Below are 18,448 nucleotides of genomic sequence, written 5' to 3' on the forward strand. Positions count from 1 at the left end.
TTTTGACCTTCCTGTCAGTGTAAAAAGTTGCCGCCCTGGCAATGGGTGGCCTGGCTCCGGAAGAAGGTCACAGTGTCTTCAAGTTAGGAATGTACTTCAAAAAGAGGAGCCCATTCACACTGCAGTTCGGGACCACCTGCGTCAGGACCTCCTTCAATAGTCAGGACCCTTGTTACCTTCCTGAGATGAGAAGGTCTTTTATCTACAAATGCCTCCCACGGGTGGTACTGCTTCAATAAATAGCAATTTCAGTGGGTTTGGATAACCCCAGTTCCTGACTAAATAGCACTTGCATGACATTAAATTTAATATCTCCAACTTCAGGAGTTTAATCTCTCCACTTTCTACGGTCTTAGCAAAACTAGGACCCACTCCTTTAAGAGAATGTAACCGGCATCTTTGTTGGAAATGTGTCTATTATAGCTCTGAGAAACGGCAGCTTCTCTTCCTGAGTTCTCTTCCTCCTCCTCAAGGAAGGGTCACTTCTCCCAGACATATCAGCATATCATTGAAAACATGTCTCGTTAAATCTTCAGCTTCTGTGATAGCCTCAGTGTGTGCGCCGAAGTTTCTGAGAAATGACATCTGTCACTTCTTGGAAAAGCCTTAATTGTTTTGTTTTGTTTTGTTTTTCGCTTGCTCATTTATGACAAAGGTGTCAGCCATTTTATGAAGTGGTGGGATGGGGTCTATTTCTCTGCCCTATTAAGAGTCCTGAAGGAGGGAGTCTTCTGCTGAAAGTGAGGTTTTATTGATAACGGCGTTTCTCATACTTCACAGTCTTTTGAAGGCAACAACAACTACGATACACCTGAGCTACGGACTTTTCCACCTCTTTCCACACGATTCGTCAGGATCTACCCTGAGAGAGCCACTCATGGAGGACTAGGGCTGAGGATGGAGCTGCTGGGCTGTGAAGTGGAAGGTAATTACAATTTCCAGAGTCCCATCTCGTTTCCCACTTTTTAAATCTCTGTCTTCATGCATTTATGCCCCTGCTGGGGCTGCTGCAAATGGCCAGCTTCTTCCCCTGGGTGACCCTGCCTCTGGGTCTGCCAGTCCGTGAGGCGCAACATTCCAGCCCACTCTACACAACAGTACCTCGTATTGGTTGTTGGCAGAACTCTCTGCAGATTCTGTGGGTTGCCTCCTTTGACTTTTTAAAAAATAATTTATTGAGGTGAAATTCGCATAATACAAAATTGACCATTTCTTAGTGAACAATTCAGTGGCATTTAGCACATTCACAATTATTTGTGCAACCACCACCTCTGTCTAGTTCCAAAACATTCCCATCACTCTAAAGTAAACCCCCCCACCCATTAAGCAGTTTGCCCTTGACCCCTGGAAACCACCAGTTCCTTTGACTTTTTAAGTGTTGTTTAGCCCTCTATATCCGATTCAAGTTTCTGTCTGCAGTGGTGACTACATCACATACTAGTGGGAAGGAGCATTTGATAGACTAAAATACCAGCATTACCTTGAATGAATTTCTTAGGCCGCTGCAGAGAAACAAAACTTTACATGAGATAATACGTCTGAATGTGTGGTGAGATCCGTTTAAGGATATTACTGCATAAACTTATCATATGAAAGTCATACCAAGGACAAATTCATTTCACACGCTGACCTCAGAACTGCACGCAGCTCTGCCTTTTTATCACATAATACGTAAGAGGAATGTTTGAAAAAACCAATGCTGTGTTTGTTTATTGTACCATCTAATGCTTTTGTGCATTAGAATTCCCATCTGCCTTAGATTTGGGCATCAATGAGTAACCAACTTTTCCATCCCCATAAAGGTCTTTCTTCAGGTTAGCTCAAAGGATGGCTATTGTTGGTACCCAGATGTTAATCAATTGAGCATATGCTCATGGTTGTTTTGAAGAATGCTTTTTAATATCACCTTCTTGTGGTTTCAAAATTATTTGTGTTTTGAGCTACCCAAATATAATTACATTCTTGAGCACATTAAACATCATAAAACTTTTCTTATGCACTAGAGAATCTTAAGCTATAAATCACCACACTAGTGAATAATTCATAGCTACTTTCGTATGTATTTATTTTAAAGCAGGCCATTATCTCCCATTCTTTATTGTGTAGTTGTTTCTATATCTGGAGTCATGTCTCAGACCTCTGAATTATCCAGTCACTATCAACACAGACTAAGAATGACTATGTGCCAGGACTTTGGCAAAGATACCGAGAAAAAGAAGGGATGGGCAGATCGAACCAGTTGCAGACATATTCATTCCATTGGCTGAGAAATGTGCTCATCTGGAAAAGGGAGTCTGCTGCTATGAGGCAGGTCCTTAGCCTGGATTCTGGAAAGCAGCACTGATTTAAGAGGTGGAATGAATGGTTGGTTGAAAAGACTGAAAAAGTTTACCAGTGTCAACTCTGTAGCGAGGTAGAAATGGCTGGTGAAGAGATTTGCTGCAAGCGTTCCCAAGCACTCACAAGAGTGAGGAAGTTGCCCTGAGCCCTAAGAGAAGCCAACATCCGGGGAAAGTCATGTCAAAGCTTTTTGACACAATTGGTGAAAGGGAGGGTTTTTTTGTTTTTGTTTTTGTTTTCTTCCTTAAAAACAATTAACAGGCCCTTAATAAATATCTGCTCTGTGCCTCGTGCTCTGAAAGATACCTAGAGAGATACAGAAAGAGGGAGGGCTACAACTCAGCCTTGCACACGTGTCCATCCTACTTTGGGCTAGCATTTATGAGAAACAATTAGAGAATCACAGAAGAGAAAATATATTCAAGTAGTAAAATTGGGAAATAAAAATTATTCACTTTCTACTTTTTCAATTTAAACCAGGTCCTACCCTGGGCCTCTTCCAATGAGGATCTCCTCCCCGATAAATACCATAAGGAATGCAGATGAATAGAGTTTTAAATACTTAAAAGTGGGGCGCCTGGGTGGCTCAGTCATTAAGCGTCTGCCTTCGGCTCAGGTCATGATCCCAGGGTCCTGGGATTGAGCCCCGCATCGGGCTCCCTGCTCTGCCGGGAGCCTGCTTCTCCCTCTCCCACTCCCCCTGCTTGTGTTCCCTCTCTGTCTGTGTCTCTCTCTGTCAAATAAATAAATAAAATCTTTAAAAATAAATAAATAAAAATAAAAAAAATAAATAAATACTTAAAAGTGGCACAAAACTTAGTTAAGACCAGCATCTGGATTGCCAGGGAGGGTTCCCTTGATCCAGTGATAGTGACAAGTAGAGCCCAGAATGTGTGTGTAGACATTTTACAAAGTCTACATTGGATGCCTAAATGGTACCCACATTCTCCCTAGTTATTATTGGTGATTTCCTAGTTATTATTGGTGTGTGTTCTGGGCAGTTGGGGAAGTTGAAACTAGCTACATTTCTATATTTGTCATAACTCTGCTCAGTAATTAAGCACAATAACAAAGAGTATCCAATCTTTATTGAGAAAGAAGCCGTTACCAATGCATTCCTACTGGCCAGAAGCTCTCAGAGAACAGGCCCCCCACCCCCCGCTCCCAGTATCTTGTCTGGTTCTCAGACATCAAGAGCGCTGTACCTTATCTCAAGTCTTGTAAAGTGAAATGGAATGCCGAAAACTGTAAAATATTAAACAGATTGCAAGAATGAGTAACAGGCTGAAAAATAATAGACCAAACTAATTTAAAGAACTTCAAAAGCAGTCTTTGATTAATGTTGCCTACCTTTCAACTGCCAACTCAAAGATACAAGAATACCTGCCGGGGTGGAATGCAACCCCCCAGGGGGCTCAGGGAAAATGACCCCAGGATATCTAAGACAGCTCCTCTCAAACACCTGCACAGGAGAGGAGGAATCCCAAGTTGAGGGAAATGGAGTCACTCAAAACAATTAGGAAAAAAAAGAAAAAAAGAACAATATTGTACTAAAAGAGAATCTTGAGACTCCCTTTTAGGGAAAAATTATAATACCAGCTTCGCAAATACTAAGCATGTAAAAGAGTTCGTGACAAGCGAGTTCTCCAGCACATTGAAAACGAAAGGAGAAACAGTTGAAGCAGAATCTCTATCATCAACGTTCTCAATTCCAGGGTCATGAATAAATAACCAGTGAGAGAATTCAAGCACTTTTCAGAAAAAGGATGTTTATATAGATAGCAATGTATAAAATGCTAGGGCTGCCAACTCTCCTCAGCAGATACAGATCAAATACTAAAACAAAGCAGTCCCCAATGCATTCTGCCAAATCCAAGTATATTTAGCTCCTGAAAGAGAGGCAAACCATGCTCGTGGTCTTCTTACCACGGATTGGAGTTTTCTGCAAAGGCATTAGTGGATTCCCTAGCCAGAGCCCTGTGAATACATTGCAGAGGTGTGAGATCATAACCCTTGGATCTTGTTGCAGCACCTACAGCTGGACCGACCACTCCCAACGGGAACCTGGTGGACGAATGTGATGACGACCAGGCCAACTGCCACAGCGGAACAGGTGATGACTTCCAGCTCACAGGTGCAGAAACCATCTTCATCCCATTGCTGTGCCATTTCAGTCACGTTGCGGTTGAGACCGGCTAGTTCATGTCTCTGTGTGTTTGCGTAACTCCTCCTGGCCGTGGCCATGGTCGGGGTGGTGGCTGGCATCTTCCTTCCCTCGTGCCATCCTGCCACCACCATTCAAAACAATAATTTGAGCCATTTTCAGAGCCAGAGGCTAGGATGGTCTTCATCGAGTAAGAATTTCTCCACCATGGCTAAATGCGCTCAACTCATCCTCATCTTCAAACCCCTGCCCCAGAACACACGCACGACCCATACATAACCACACACTTTAGATTGTTTATTTTCATTTTCTAACAAGGGTAAAATGTCTTGAGAGGAACCTTTACCCAACGAATTGATGAAACTGGGCTTATATTTGAAATGCTGCTTTTAAGTGAGGATTTTGTAAATCCTGTTACATTAAAATTTACAAAGGCAGAATTAGTTGTTATTTCACATCAGAAATAACTAGCAAATGTATCAGGGATGGTGGGTGCCAAATACCTCACTAATTCATTTAGAGTATTACTCCATAACATTCTAAAACCCTAAGAGCTAGAGAGTGACCTTCTCTTCTCCTTGGAATGGCAGAGGAAATATTAGACAAGGGGAGAAATAGGATTGTACCACTTGGAAATGGGCCAAGGCAGTAGGATTTTCACCCTATTGTGGCCAAAGGCGCTGTGGGACCTTTACTGCCACCTTTACTGAGTCAAAATGCGGTTCCATCTAGCATCTGACTCTCATTTTAGATTAAACATGAGCCCTTGGCTGCAGGTCTGTATTTTTACCCAGAAGGGACTCAGAGAGCCCACATAATTAATTTCCATGGGCGAAACTGAAGGTGTTACCATGTAACTTTGTAACCTCGCCATGTTATTGGCTAATGCATTAATGTAAAATCCGCAAGGAAACGTCCCACAGTACATTTCCAATTACTTCAAAAGCTCTCCTCTGAAGGAGTGAGAGAGCTCGGCACTCAGATAGAATAAGGGGTCAAATCTAGCTCAGAAATTTAGTACCATGAACCAGGTTCCCATTTAAATCCCAGCTCCTAAGGCTGCCTCCCTCCAAATTTCCAGGATAATCGCTTACAGTCATAGGGCCAGTAAATGTTACCATGGGCTTTTGAAAACGAATCTTGTATGTAAGTAGCCACAAGCCACAAAAATTAATTAATGCAGAGGCATTTTCTTTGTGAGATGTCAAGTTCAAGCTGAAAACCCTACAGCTAGTGTTAAGAACAGAGTACCATTCTGTGAACCAGGTCCTGTGGAACCTTCCCAGGATTGCTTGTAAACACCCTGCCACAGACCTCAGGCCTTCTGTGGACCCTGTCACACATCCGTAGTGAAATTCCTCATAAAAAGGAACGGCTATAGTCATCACAGTATACCCTTTCAATTGCCCTCTTGTGGAGAGGTTCTTTTCTTTATAAACCCTAAAGTGGTCAGTTAATATTGATTAGAAACAAAGCCTCAGATTTACTCCTCATATCAGAACAACCAACCTTCTCATTTTTGCATCAGTTCATGACTGAATCAATTGAAACTAAAGCCTTTGAATGAAACAGGGCAAGTATGTTAGCCTGGAGCAAATTATGTATGGCAACGAGTAACACACCACAGAAAATGGGTCATTTATGGTGGAAACACTGACAGTCCTCTAAAAGTACAAGGTTATAGTTTATCTATAGCATTTAAAATCATTTATTGGTTAGATAGAAAAAGGTTCTAATTATTTTTTTATGTATTACCATGGCAAAAAAAACAAAACAAAACCATGCCCATTTGTCTATTTCTATAAATACATACATACATGAAGACCTTCCAGAGGTCTTGTTAATGCCCGCTCCACGCCCCCATTAAGAAGAGGTGAGTTCAGAAGGAACCTCACGTTTCAACTTCATTTGCCGCATTAACGGCCAACTTGGGTTTTGTTTTTGTCTTTGTTTTTGTTTTGTTTTGTTTTTTTACTTATTTTGTTTTATGGAGCTATGGGTTATCCTCTGAGAAAGGGTGTGCTCATATGTAATCATTTTTGTGAGGAGCAAAAGCCTCCCGTCACCCAGATATCCTCTCGCGTGGGAGCAGCTCACGTCCTAGGCTCACACACAGCTCTGCAGCCTTCTTACTCCTTCCATCCCAGGCTCCACCGTCACAGCCTCAAACTTGGCACATTGAGTGTAATGGAGCCAAAGTAAAAACATCCTCACTTTAACCCTGAGAGGAGGGAAGGTGGAGAGGAGGATGAATGCCCTCTCGCAAGGTCGTGTTTGGTTCCTTCACGCAGATGGTGTCACTTTAATCTCTCCTCCTGGGGTGACCACTTTGAATATAGTGGGAAATAAGTATTGTAGCAAAATGCTCATTACTTACAAACAACACTGAATTGCAGGTGAACTGTACCGAATGCATGGAAATGAGGAGAGATTTCACTCTCCGGTACTTGCTTGCCAAGGTGAAAATTCACCCCTGAAGTTACTCATTTGCAAATGCCTTTGAAGTCATTAGATAATACAATTGGTTTCAAAGGCACCAGGAGGCCAAATTTCACATTGGATCTGTGTGTACCCAACAGCGGAATTTGGCTCCCAACCTATAACAAAACTGATAATGCATATCGGTTTTAAAAAGTGAATTTTCACCTTGAGTCTTTCTCCCATAAGACCACTAGGAACAAACGCTAATGTATTCTGGCCTCCCTCCAATTCTGCCATTATAGATTCACCTTCTTAACCCATAATATATATAATTCCTTCTTCCTAGCACCTGCCTCATTGAGGCCACACACACGTGTGACCACTCATCCAGCATATTTACTGGGAAAGCAAGGGTAACATGACTTGGTGCTGCAGTCGATTAGCTCCAAAATCTTCCTACCATCCCAAGAGCACAATTTTACAGCTCTCTGATTCACGATCTGGATGATTTCTGATCTGTGGAAGCCGCAGGGTAAAACGAAGACCTGGCCAGAATAGAGATGATCACAGAGCTTGACTGAACGGTACTATTGGGAGGTGTTCAATGGCACCTGAGAACGACCTCGATAGCTTTCCGTGATACTCAGGAGCCCACCGCATGCCCTGCCCCCGAGTCTACCCAGGGCTTTATCTCTTAGGGCAACAAATAGATGATCTCTGACCATAGCAGGTACACGCTAGGAGAAATGGCTTTCTCAAACACCTACGTAATAAACAGCACACCAGTGTCTCCCACACTTAATGGGTTCTAAGACTCACCTGACAAGCTTTCAAAAATTCAGATTTCAAGGCCTTACCTTGGAGATTCTGGTTCAGTGAGGTCTGAGGAGGATTAGTGGATTGGCAACCACAGCTTCAACAGGCCCTCAGGTCATTCTTATGGTTGGCAAGTTCAAGAACACTACTTTAAAACAGAGGTTTAGGGGCACCGGAGTGGCTCAGTCAGTTAGGTGTCTGCCTTCGGCTCAGGTCATGATCCCAAGGTCCTGGGATCGAGCCCCACATCGGGCTCCCTGCTCGGTGGGGAGCCTGCTTCTCCCTCTCCCTCTGCCGCTCCCCCTGCTTGTGCTCTCTCCCTCTGTCAAATAAATAAATAAAATCTAAAAAAAAAAAAAAAACCACAGAGGTTTAATGAAGAGGAGCAGAAAATGGAAGTGCCAAGATGCAGAACAAAAGAGGGTGAAGCTAAATTGTCACGTGGTTCCCTCACCAGGAATCCCAGAGTCAACCCCAACTGATTGGAAGCTGACAATGTTCAGGAGGTTATTTGTGCCATCTTCCAGTGCTCTGGGCCTGTGAGGCAGGGTTTCTGCTCTTGCCTTTTTGTGCAGCTTGTCCAAATCACATGCTGGGCAGAATATTTGTCCTTGGGAAAAGCAAACAACTCCAAGCAGCTAAAGAAAGGAGGAACTGCTACCACCCACTTAAACCTTCAGTTTTTAAAATAGATTGTGGGGAGCAGCCCTGCGTGTGCATCTGAGACCTTGGGAAACTATTTGAAGCTCAGAGGCCCGGGTCTAGTTTAATTCCCAAGTCACTGAGGATGTGTGGAGGCCTTTGCTTTTCATGGGTATAGCTGTGTAGCACGCTTACCCCGGGAATCAGGGAGTGCCCTTGGAAGGAAGCCTCAGACTCTCCGTACCGCCTGGATGCTTTTAGGAATACACGTGTTGAGTAAAAAATCGTGGTTTATTTGGGCTTGATCTTGTGGTGGGCAAAATCTAAGTAAAACGATTACCACAGGCGGAGTTAAAGGAAGGATTTTCTACGGAGAAGTTTGCCTCCAACAGATGTACGTCAGCATAGAGCATTTCTTTACTGTGTATTATCCACAATGCTTCCTTTTTCTGATTTTCGTATGTTACTGTTTTGTTTGTTTGTTTTTCAGGCGGTACCACTGTGCTGGCCACAGAAAAGCCAACCATAATAGACAGCACCATACAATCAGGTATCAAAAAAAAAACCAACAACAACAAAAAAACAGAATATGGGGTAGATTTCACGTGCGCCTCTCCGCCCCCCACCCCCAAGTAGTGCATTGCCGCGCTTCTCAATTTCAGTTTCTCTCAAAGTCCTAGAAGAGAGATGCCACACAGCATCTGGTCTCCAAGCATGAGCCATAAATATTGCTTTCCTTTCATCCACATGTATATGCAGCAGAGAGTGAGGTTTCCTTCTCCATCAGTAATTGCCAAATGGTGACAATCCCAGCTCTCGGAAGAAGGAACTGGGTAACATACTTTGTTTAACGCAGCACATCTAGGACATGGACTGTGTTTGCAAACTCCGAGAGAAGGAAAGCTCACAGGCAGCAGCCTGACTATTTATTTTCATCACAATTCTGCAAAACCGAGACAGGCAAAGTTTGTCAGTTTTGCCTGCCACGGAGTTGGCAGTTTGACAACAGCGTTTCCAGTGGGCGTGCCACGAAATGGGGTGCGGAAGCCACGGCTGCGATTGTGCGCGGGGAGAGCGGCGCCTGGGGAGCAGCACCTCCGCATCCTTTTGTTAATAGAAAAGCCTAATGACTTTTCAAACCCGTGGCTTGCTGTTTACCAGGGGCTGGCCGCAGTTAAAAGGCAGCCTCCCCCGCCTTTTGTATTTTGTTGGTATTCGGTAAAATTCTTCCCCACAGACACACACGAAGGGAAATCGTCAGTGCAAGCAATCAGAGGTTTTAAATACTTTAAAGTTAATCATTAGAGTAAGGTGAGCAGGTCAATTTTCCAGCTTCTCCCATTTCCTTTATCGAAGCTCCCTGAGCCTTGGCCTCCACAGTCATTTATTAATGGGGCGTGTGGTGTATATCAATGTTTCCTCAACAGTATGACACCACCCAGCGAGGCAGAAAGTAGAAAGGGCTACTCTAATTAGTATGCTTCCTTAAAGGATGCTGTCACCGTTGACCTGATTAAACTGCAAAACAAACTTCTCTATGGTTGAACTTAACCCTGAGTTTCCCTGTGGTGGGCTCAGGTTGACAGAATTCCTGTGACCCCACGGTTCAAACACCCCCAACTACCAAAAGGTGAAACAGAAGAATATCTGTTCCCCTAAATTCAGAAAACACTGTAGTCCAAAGGACACTCTTTCTGAGGTCTAAGATATGGGCTTCAGGGTTGCACCATCACCCTGCATGGACCCTCAGGAGTCCGGCCTCTCGCTCACTTCCTGCCTTCCCTGAGGGTCCTGGGCCTTCTCGGGTGGTTCTCTGTGGAGTACCCACTGGCTGGCTGTCTGGGACCCTCTGTAATAAGGAAGAGGGCTGAGGTGACAAACTGAAGTTCTAGTAACCTAACAAACGTGTTAACTGCCCTGTTAGTTTTTTGTCTTGCCAGAGAGTTAATTAAAACCCCTCTAAAGTTGCCAGCGAACTTGTCTCATCTCTTCTCTCTTCTTGCCTATCAAAAGAGCTAGGGATCATTGAAAAACTGAAAGTTGAGCAACAGCTCTGGAGACAAGAGAAAGGTATACACCAGATTCCAAAGTGGGATAATTCCCCCTGGACGTTGAAAGTCAGCAATGACTTTGTGAACACATGTGGTTTGTGTGTGAGTTCAAGGACCAGCCATCCTGTGGGGTGTACTGTGGTCAGAGCGCAGACGGACAAATCCCAAATCAGGAAGACCCATGGCCACCACCATCTGAATCAGTTCATGTCAAACCGCAGAGCTTACTGATAGAAGGGGTCTGCTCCGGTTTTGAGTTCCACGGTCAGCCCAGAGTCCTTTCCAAATCACCCTGGTTTCTCATTTTTTCATTGCCTGAGTCATGAACCTGTCTCCCAGTCTTTGTGGATAATGGACCGTCTGACCTTCTTTGAGGAGCTCTGTCCATTGTCACCATCTGGCTAAGCCAGTGTTCTGAGCAGTTCTCGAGGCCCTGCATGTGTATCAAGTCCGAGGTTAAGCCTAACTTTGAGCTGTTCACCCAGGGTGGGACCCACCTCTCTGATAGTTTGATCCACGCTGTTCTGCGGGTTTCAGATTCTTCAGGCATATTTACAAGCAGCAAATTGGACCCCTAAACTTTCATCTAATCTGATTTTGCTGAAGCCATTATAGACTCAAGTAAAGTCTTAAGATTTCATTTTTGAGGATTCTTATCAACATCATAAACTCAGTGGGCCTATAATACTCAGATACTGTCTGGGTTGTGATCAAATGCATCAAAGCCTATTAATGCTCTGCCAGAAAATGAGGAGAAACCCTGCATTTTCCAGCCAGCTCCCCCCGCTGAAAGGTCTCGCGCTCTGAGGATCTTCAAACACTCCTAGAGCAGCTCAGGGTCGATTCGTAACCTATGATTGCACGGGCCTAAGCATCTCCACTTATTTGGACTGAAAGACCCGTCCGAGAGTAAGCTAGTTAACATCCTCAAAAGAAGTTTTGAATACCAGGTTCCAAAATTAAATCCTTGTGCATATATGGTGCTAATGATTCAAATGCGGGCAGGATAGTTTCCACAAGCGCAGCTGGGGCCGGCGCACAGCGGCTATAAATTTGTTTTAAGTTCAGAATATTGTTTCCTGCTATTTTTAAGAGTCAAGAAGGGATTTAGCCAGATTATTCCCAATGAATTTAATAAGAATTGTGCAGCCACAGGGCCTGGGTAATATTTTGAAGACTGAAAGGTCACTAGTCCTCTATACTTACTTCATTCCTCGGTTTGCTTTTTTTCTCTTTCTTTCTCTCTCTCTCCTCTTTTCTCTTCTGCTTCTCTCCTTCTTTCTTCCTCTCTGTCTCTCTTTCTTTCTTTCTCCTCCCTATAAATGTTTGTGTGTGTTTTACGTGTCTCATAGCCTTTCTGGCCAGCCCTGAACTGTCAACATATTCTCACCCCACACTCCTCCCCCACCATATGCATGGGTTAAAAAAAAAGAATAGTTCTTTTAAATTAACAAGATTGCCGTAGATTATATGATCGGGACAAGAAGATGAAAGGGTAGTAAAATACAAAAGGTTAGAGCAGATCCCCTTGTACAGTCATAGGATCCGGAGAACACATGAGAAGATCAACGTGGACCGCCACTCAGGACAGCTGCAGAAATGCTTGAGCCCTCCTCTCAAACAAGGCTGTCCTATGTCCTGGTCATTAGCAACACATCCAAACTCATAGATTTTATGATATCACCAGAATATTAAGAGCCAAAATAATGCATGGTGTGGTTTCTATACTGTACGATAAATTTAATATATTAGCCAGAAATGTGTGTGCTGTAATGGCTGGCTGCCCTCCTGCATGTGCACGTCTTATAAACTACATTTTAAGGAGGAAACCCAAAACCACACACATATTAACATTTTCCAATATTAACACTTTCTAACAGGAGATTATGCAACAGTACATTCTAGGTTCATGGGTGCTGACATCCAAGGTTGCTCAACCATTCAGGCACTGTTCAATTGACTATAGTTCATCTGCATAATTCAATCTTGCTGCTCAAAAGTGTGGTAAATTTTGGAGAGGGTTTCTCATGCTTTAAGAAGCCCTATTTCATGGTTATGATAGACAAGACATGAAATATATCTCTCCGGTGACACCATAGCTGTGAAATACAGCCCTTCTGCACTCACCGAAAGTACGCACCTTAGACACGTCATGTGGCTCACTAGAGTGACTTTCCCAAACTAGCTCTGCGCACCTTTGGGAGGTCTTATTGTCACCGGAAGGGGGAGTCCATCCTGCTCCATTTTGACAATGCATATGGCGCATTCCTTCCAAAATTCTACATTAGCATTTGCAAAGGGTTCCTTGGAAACGAAACATGCAAAGTAAATCATCCTTATCTATTCAATGAATCTTCCCATAAAAATCCCTACTGCCATTGTTAAAGTGGGGGAGGGGGCCATGGCGACCGGGCTCCCAGAAGAACGCAAGCAAGCCCTGTCGTGTTAAACACGGACAAAGTTAAAGAAAAGATCAAAACAAGATCTGATCTCAGCCTGACCCTAATACAGCGTACGATACTATACTTCCCTTATTGTACATACGAATGGTTTTGAGACATGTTCAAGATCAACTGGCAAGATGCCCTAGGCACCTTTCTCTCCGTTTCAATGCTGCCATCTTGTGGACTACCTAAACTCAATGAGAAGCAGTGACCTCCCTTCATTAGAGAAAACAGCTGCTTTGTGTGTTTAATTTTATATGAGGGGAGGAGTAGGACTGACTGAAGCATGAGAATTTTATCTTTAAGATTATTTTAATTATTAGCTTCAGATTACCGAAACAAATTCCAAGCCACAATGATTTCATTTCTTTCATACTTAAAAAGTTAAGCTACTTCTAAAAAAAGGGGGGGGGGAGTGAAAAATAAAGCTATAGAGGCTTAAAAACACGACAGTCAAATAGCACCTTGTAGAACACCCAAGACAGATCATTCCTGAGAATCCATTCATATTTTCTTTTCAAATTCAAAGGAAACATTAAAAGAAACTTTTAAGTGGACAGCTCTTTAAAAATGCTTTGGCTCTACGTGAACTTGCATGGAGGTTTTAATTTACATGCAAATTTTAAAATTCACTAAAAAAGCAGAAACTTACACTTGAAATTAATTGACCTGATACAAAGCACAGGAGACTAAATAACCTTAAGAAACGCTTCAGAGATTTGACATAAAGACCTGAAGTGTTACCCAGTGTGGTAAGAATACAGATAGCCTCCAGAATGAGACCCAGCCAAGTCACATTTCTTCACTTTTGAGGTTCATGGGTCAATCTGTACTTAAGATTCTTCTCATTGGTGGATAACAATGTATATGATTCATTCTCAAGAACAGAGTATCTTTCATATTAAATATCATGGGCATAGGGAGAATGTTATAGATGTAATACATCTGCCTTGGAAAGTAACCTTCCTGGAAATTTTATGTAAAACCAATTTAACAGGCGGTCCATAATCTTTTTAAAGCTGGATAAAAAAAAAAAAAAATCCAAAACGTGATTTTGCAAACATTTTGACATCTCCATGCAGTCTTTTGAGTTTCCTGGTAATCCTGGGTTTTGAGGCTTTCCCAGAATTTTCAAACAGACGTTAAATTATATAAATCGTGCCTTTCGTGAGCAAATTAAGGGCCTTTCTGACCTAAATGATTAAATTTGTCTTTCTCTGCTTGTCTCTATTTTTCCTTTCCACCCACTGAAGAGTTTCCAACATATGGTTTTAACTGTGAATTTGGCTGGGGTTCTCACAAGACATTCTGTCACTGGGAACACGACAATCACGTGCAGCTCAAGTGGAGTGTGTTGACCAGCAAAACCGGACCCATTCAGGATCACACAGGTAACGGAGAGTTCACTGCGGCCTCATTGCTTTAAATTAGAGAGGGTGTTATTGTGGAGGGTTTCTGGGGTCTGTGAGATTAGGGGTGTTAGAAAACACTCCCGAGCATTCACCTCGTGCTTTCATTTCCTGGAATTACCGAGATCTCCTTTCCTAGAAGAGGTGCTCCGATGCCTGGTAGCAGAGAAGGCCCGATTAAATCTGGCAACTGATTGCCTCTAGGAAAAATAGCAACCTGGGCAAAGATGTGTGAATAAGTACCTGTTTTATACTTTTCCTGACCGTTTTCATGGAAATTTCAAATACATTCAAAAGCAGAGAAGGCTTAGTGACATGAACCCTGTATGCGTATAACCCAGCTTCAACGAGCACCGAGTCACAGGACTCTTACTTTATCTCTAGCACCCCTGCCTCTGGATTATTTTGAAGCAAATCGGGGCATAGGTCATCTCATTTATTTTGCAGCTAAAGAAACAGTAAGTGAGCCTCCTGCTCCCTCTCTCTTGAGCCTTGAAGTTGAAGTGGAACAAGGTGGGGTGGGATTCTTATTCATTTGAGGAACATTGTAAATCTGGCCCATTTTTTTCTGAGCAGGTGGAAACCTCACCCCACCCTGCCCCATCTCCTGTCTTACTTTCCTGCTAGGATTAATTAGTGGCAGAGGGATGGGCTGGGGGTCCCTGGGGGCTGACTGCCACTCCAGTGAACTCTTTATCCACTGCCATCCTGCTTTCCTCTTAGTCATTTTGTCATCCAGCTTGAGGTGCTGCATGAAGATCCAGCAGTTGTCCTTACAATGCCCACACATTCACACGCTCCCACACACTCACCACGAACACTCAACCGACCGACATCTCCCCAACTCAGTGAAACTTAAGGGACTGTTTGCTCAAGAGGTGGCTTCCCAAATGATACACTAGAGGGCCATTTGCTGATGCTGAGAAATCTCATTAAACAAAATGCCCCCATGCTGGGGCTTTGGATGAGTGGGTCAGTGGGCCAATGCGTTGGCAGAGGGCACTTCATGCCTTTCCCATTTTGTCATTCACTTTTTTCCCCCCAGTGAACATAACCATTAAGTAGGTTGAATTGGCCTCCTTCCACCACAGCTACCTCTTTGCCTAATGAGAATGACAAGGAAATTGGATAAAATTGGACTCCTTCAATTCTGAGACACTTTCAATTGAATCTTAAGACAAGCAGTTTTAGAAAACTTAAAATACTTTGACTGTAAATGGCACTGTACATATAAATGGCATCAAATTAACCAAATGCAATTAGCTGAAATGAAGGCAGTAATGGTGGAAAAATTGATGCAAAGTGAAGCAAAATGGCTCAGTAGGATCTGACATTCAAAGGAGGTTAAAAGCTATGTTAGCCAGAGACAAAAGCTAAAAGGCTTGCCGAAGTAAAGTGCTAATTGAGAAAATGAAGACAGAGTTCCTGACCCAGAACTGTGATAAAACCCCTGAAAGGAAAGATATCAACGCTTTATGCGTTGGAGTATCAGAAAAGGGGGGCTTGTCTTAAGAGTAACAGCTGAGAAGTGTGATTCCTTCAGAAGGATTTGTCTCTTTTGTTCTCCCAGACACCCAAATTTACTTGGCTGTGGTGCCAGGTCTGCTCTGACGGGAAAAAGCCTCCCACAGCCCTAGAAACACAAGCATTTGCTGAGAGAGGGGGAGTGAGCCCAACATCTGAAAGGCAGGAACTTGTTAACATAAAAAAAAAAAGTAGATGAAAAGAGCAGCCCACATGCGCACAGACGGACATTAGACAATATTCTGCAATTTGCAAATCAGGAGATTTCTTTAAATTAACACAATCTAGGTAAAATATCCTGCTGTTCAATTTGGAATTTATCGGAAGGAATCCCACTTGGTTTTCTGCATTTGACTTCTAAGAGGGAAGCGATGTACCTCCTTCCAGAGGATTCCTAAAACCCAGCATCTTCCCTGGTTTGTCGAACAAGTGTTATTTGAGGAGCCCTATTACTTGGTAGATGCTGCACCAGGCACTGGAGATGCGAGAATAAAGGAGGGGGGCCCTGCCCTGAGGAGCTCACGGTCTGCTTGCACAAGGTGGGAAATGATTACCGCACAGGGGCTGAGGGGGCCCCAGGTGGAGGTGAGCGGCGATGGGAGAGATAACATGGGGGCTCAGAGAAAGCAGTCCTGTCCCAGAGAGTCTGGGCTAGGATAGGAGAGCTTGCAGGTGGTGTGGGGGGACAGGCTTCTCTGTGAAGCCGTTAGCGATATGGCAGGGGTGTGCAGCCTCGGGTGCCCCATGAAGGAGTGTGGCTAGGCTAACGGTCTTGAGGAGCCGCTGAGAAGCTTCGAGCAGAGCAGTGACATGAACATGTTTTTAAAAGACCACAGAGGTGTCAGGGCAGAGGCCAGGAGAGATTTCCCAGGCAGCCTTCCTCCCTCCACCCAGGTCCAGTTTTCTCCTCCTTTCTCCCACCTGTTCTCTGATGAGCCAGAATAAACGTCATGGGCTCCATCTATGTGCCCCCCTCTCTGCAGCATCTCCAACTTCAGTATTTTTCCCTAAGAATGGGGATATGGGGCACAGAGGCAAGACGGGTGCCTTTTTCACCTGTCCCTCTTGGGGGACCGAGACCCGACTCGCCTCAGTGAGGTGGTGCTGTCACACAGTTAGGGAACCACCACTTGGTAAAGAGAAAGCAAACCCCAAGAGCGACTGGGTCTGCGTGGTCACAGGGGGCGCTCCGTAAAGACCGTGTCAAACATGCCACCGGAGCTGTGAGTTTTATTTCCACCCTCCTTTTATTATTCCACCCGTTGCTTCTCTTAAGAGGGTCTTGGTGCAATCTCGTGTAAGCAGCCAGGTGAGGGAAGCAAGTTGCCCGCTGACACACCCACTTCTACCTGGAAACTTGGACACAGGCAAAAAGATACAAGGACGTGCCCATATGTGCACGGGGAAAAAGTATCTCACAAACACGCAAAGCCCTTGGGCAGCAAACAAAACATCCCGCTGCCCACTGAGGCCCGAGCATCAGATTCACACTTACATCAGGTGAGGCCTTAGAGTAGGTATTTCTATTTGCAGAGCAAACAGTGAAACATGAGTTGTGTATGTAGACCAGGTGGTGGCAGGAGGAAATGTTCCCACCGGGGGTAATTAAAAGCAAAGCCAAGAGTAAGTCCTTGCAGCTCGGCAAGTATCTGCGTTGCCAAAATGGCACGTTCTAATAAGCCTCAAAAATGCAACCTTGCCTCTCCTTGAACCAGAAGCCCACATCAAACAGGAGTGGGGCTTGCAGCTGAGATTCAAACTCTCAGGTGCATGTAAGGAATTTATAAGCCATTAAAATAAACTAGGGAAAAATCATCTGAATTTGTGGGAAAAAGATTACTAGATGATTTGGAAACACAGCAACTTTATTACTATCAAGCAGTTATAGTAACCAGAGTATCATCACCCAGGTCAAACGATAAGTAAGAAAATATCTAAATTATTCCATGTCGTGTCTGTGTGCTGCTGAAACTGTTTTAAAGTGGCCTGAAAATAGGTCTGCCCTCTGCTTTCAATGGGCTTCCAACGAGGCAAAGGCCAGTGGGAGTCGTCATCCATGGCCACGTGAAAATGCCTTCCAAATCCCGGGTGCCCGAATTAGTGCTGCTTCACAGCCCTCTCCCCATCAAACACCCACTCACAGAGGCTTGGCGCACAGCCTTAGGTGCCAAAAAGGTTCCCCAAAAACCGCACACCCTTCCCTTTCCACCGCATATTTGGGTTCTTGGTGCTCAGCCCCGGAGAGAAGGTTCAAGTCGTGGAACTTAAAAGAAGAGATGGAGGAGTCGTGAATGTGGCCATTGTCCCTAACCTGGTTTTTTGTCACAGCAGGTGATGGCAACTTCATCTATTCCCAGGCGGATGAAAACCAGAAGGGCAAAGTGGCTCGTCTGGTGAGCCCCGTGGTTTATTCCCAGAACTCCGCCCACTGCATGACCTTCTGGTATCACATGTCTGGTTCGCATGTGGGCACGCTGCGGGTCAAGCTGCACTACCAGAAGCCAGAGGAGTATGATCAGCTGGTCTGGATGGCCATCGGGCACCAAGGAGACCACTGGAAGGAAGGGCGGGTCCTGCTCCACAAGTCTCTGAAACTTTATCAGGTGTGATGTCCTCCCCGGGTGGGAGGACAGCTCC

The 18,448-nt window shown here is 44.2% G+C and overlaps 1 protein-coding gene across 4 annotated transcripts in view; it reads left to right on the forward strand.

Annotated features, from left to right (window-relative positions):
• Nucleotides 1-18,448, forward strand: part of NRP1 (neuropilin 1) — a 138,108-nt gene that overhangs the window by 109,930 nt on the left and 9,730 nt on the right. The window contains exons 10-14 of one of the 4 annotated variants that reach the window (XM_032395675.1): nucleotides 781-925; nucleotides 4,370-4,474; nucleotides 8,874-8,933; nucleotides 14,132-14,269; nucleotides 18,140-18,414. In XM_032395675.1, coding sequence (XP_032251566.1) covers nucleotides 781-925; nucleotides 4,370-4,474; nucleotides 8,874-8,933; nucleotides 14,132-14,269; nucleotides 18,140-18,414 — 723 coding nt within the window. The remainder of the gene's footprint in view (nucleotides 1-780; nucleotides 926-4,369; nucleotides 4,475-8,873; nucleotides 8,934-14,131; nucleotides 14,270-18,139; nucleotides 18,415-18,448) is intronic. The other 3 variants (XM_032395678.1, XM_032395677.1, XM_032395679.1) reach the window with 3 other exon arrangements.

Source organism: Phoca vitulina, unplaced genomic scaffold (assembly GCF_004348235.1).
Source record: "Phoca vitulina isolate PV1807 unplaced genomic scaffold, GSC_HSeal_1.0 scaffold86, whole genome shotgun sequence".
NCBI lineage: Eukaryota > Metazoa > Chordata > Mammalia > Carnivora > Phocidae > Phoca > Phoca vitulina.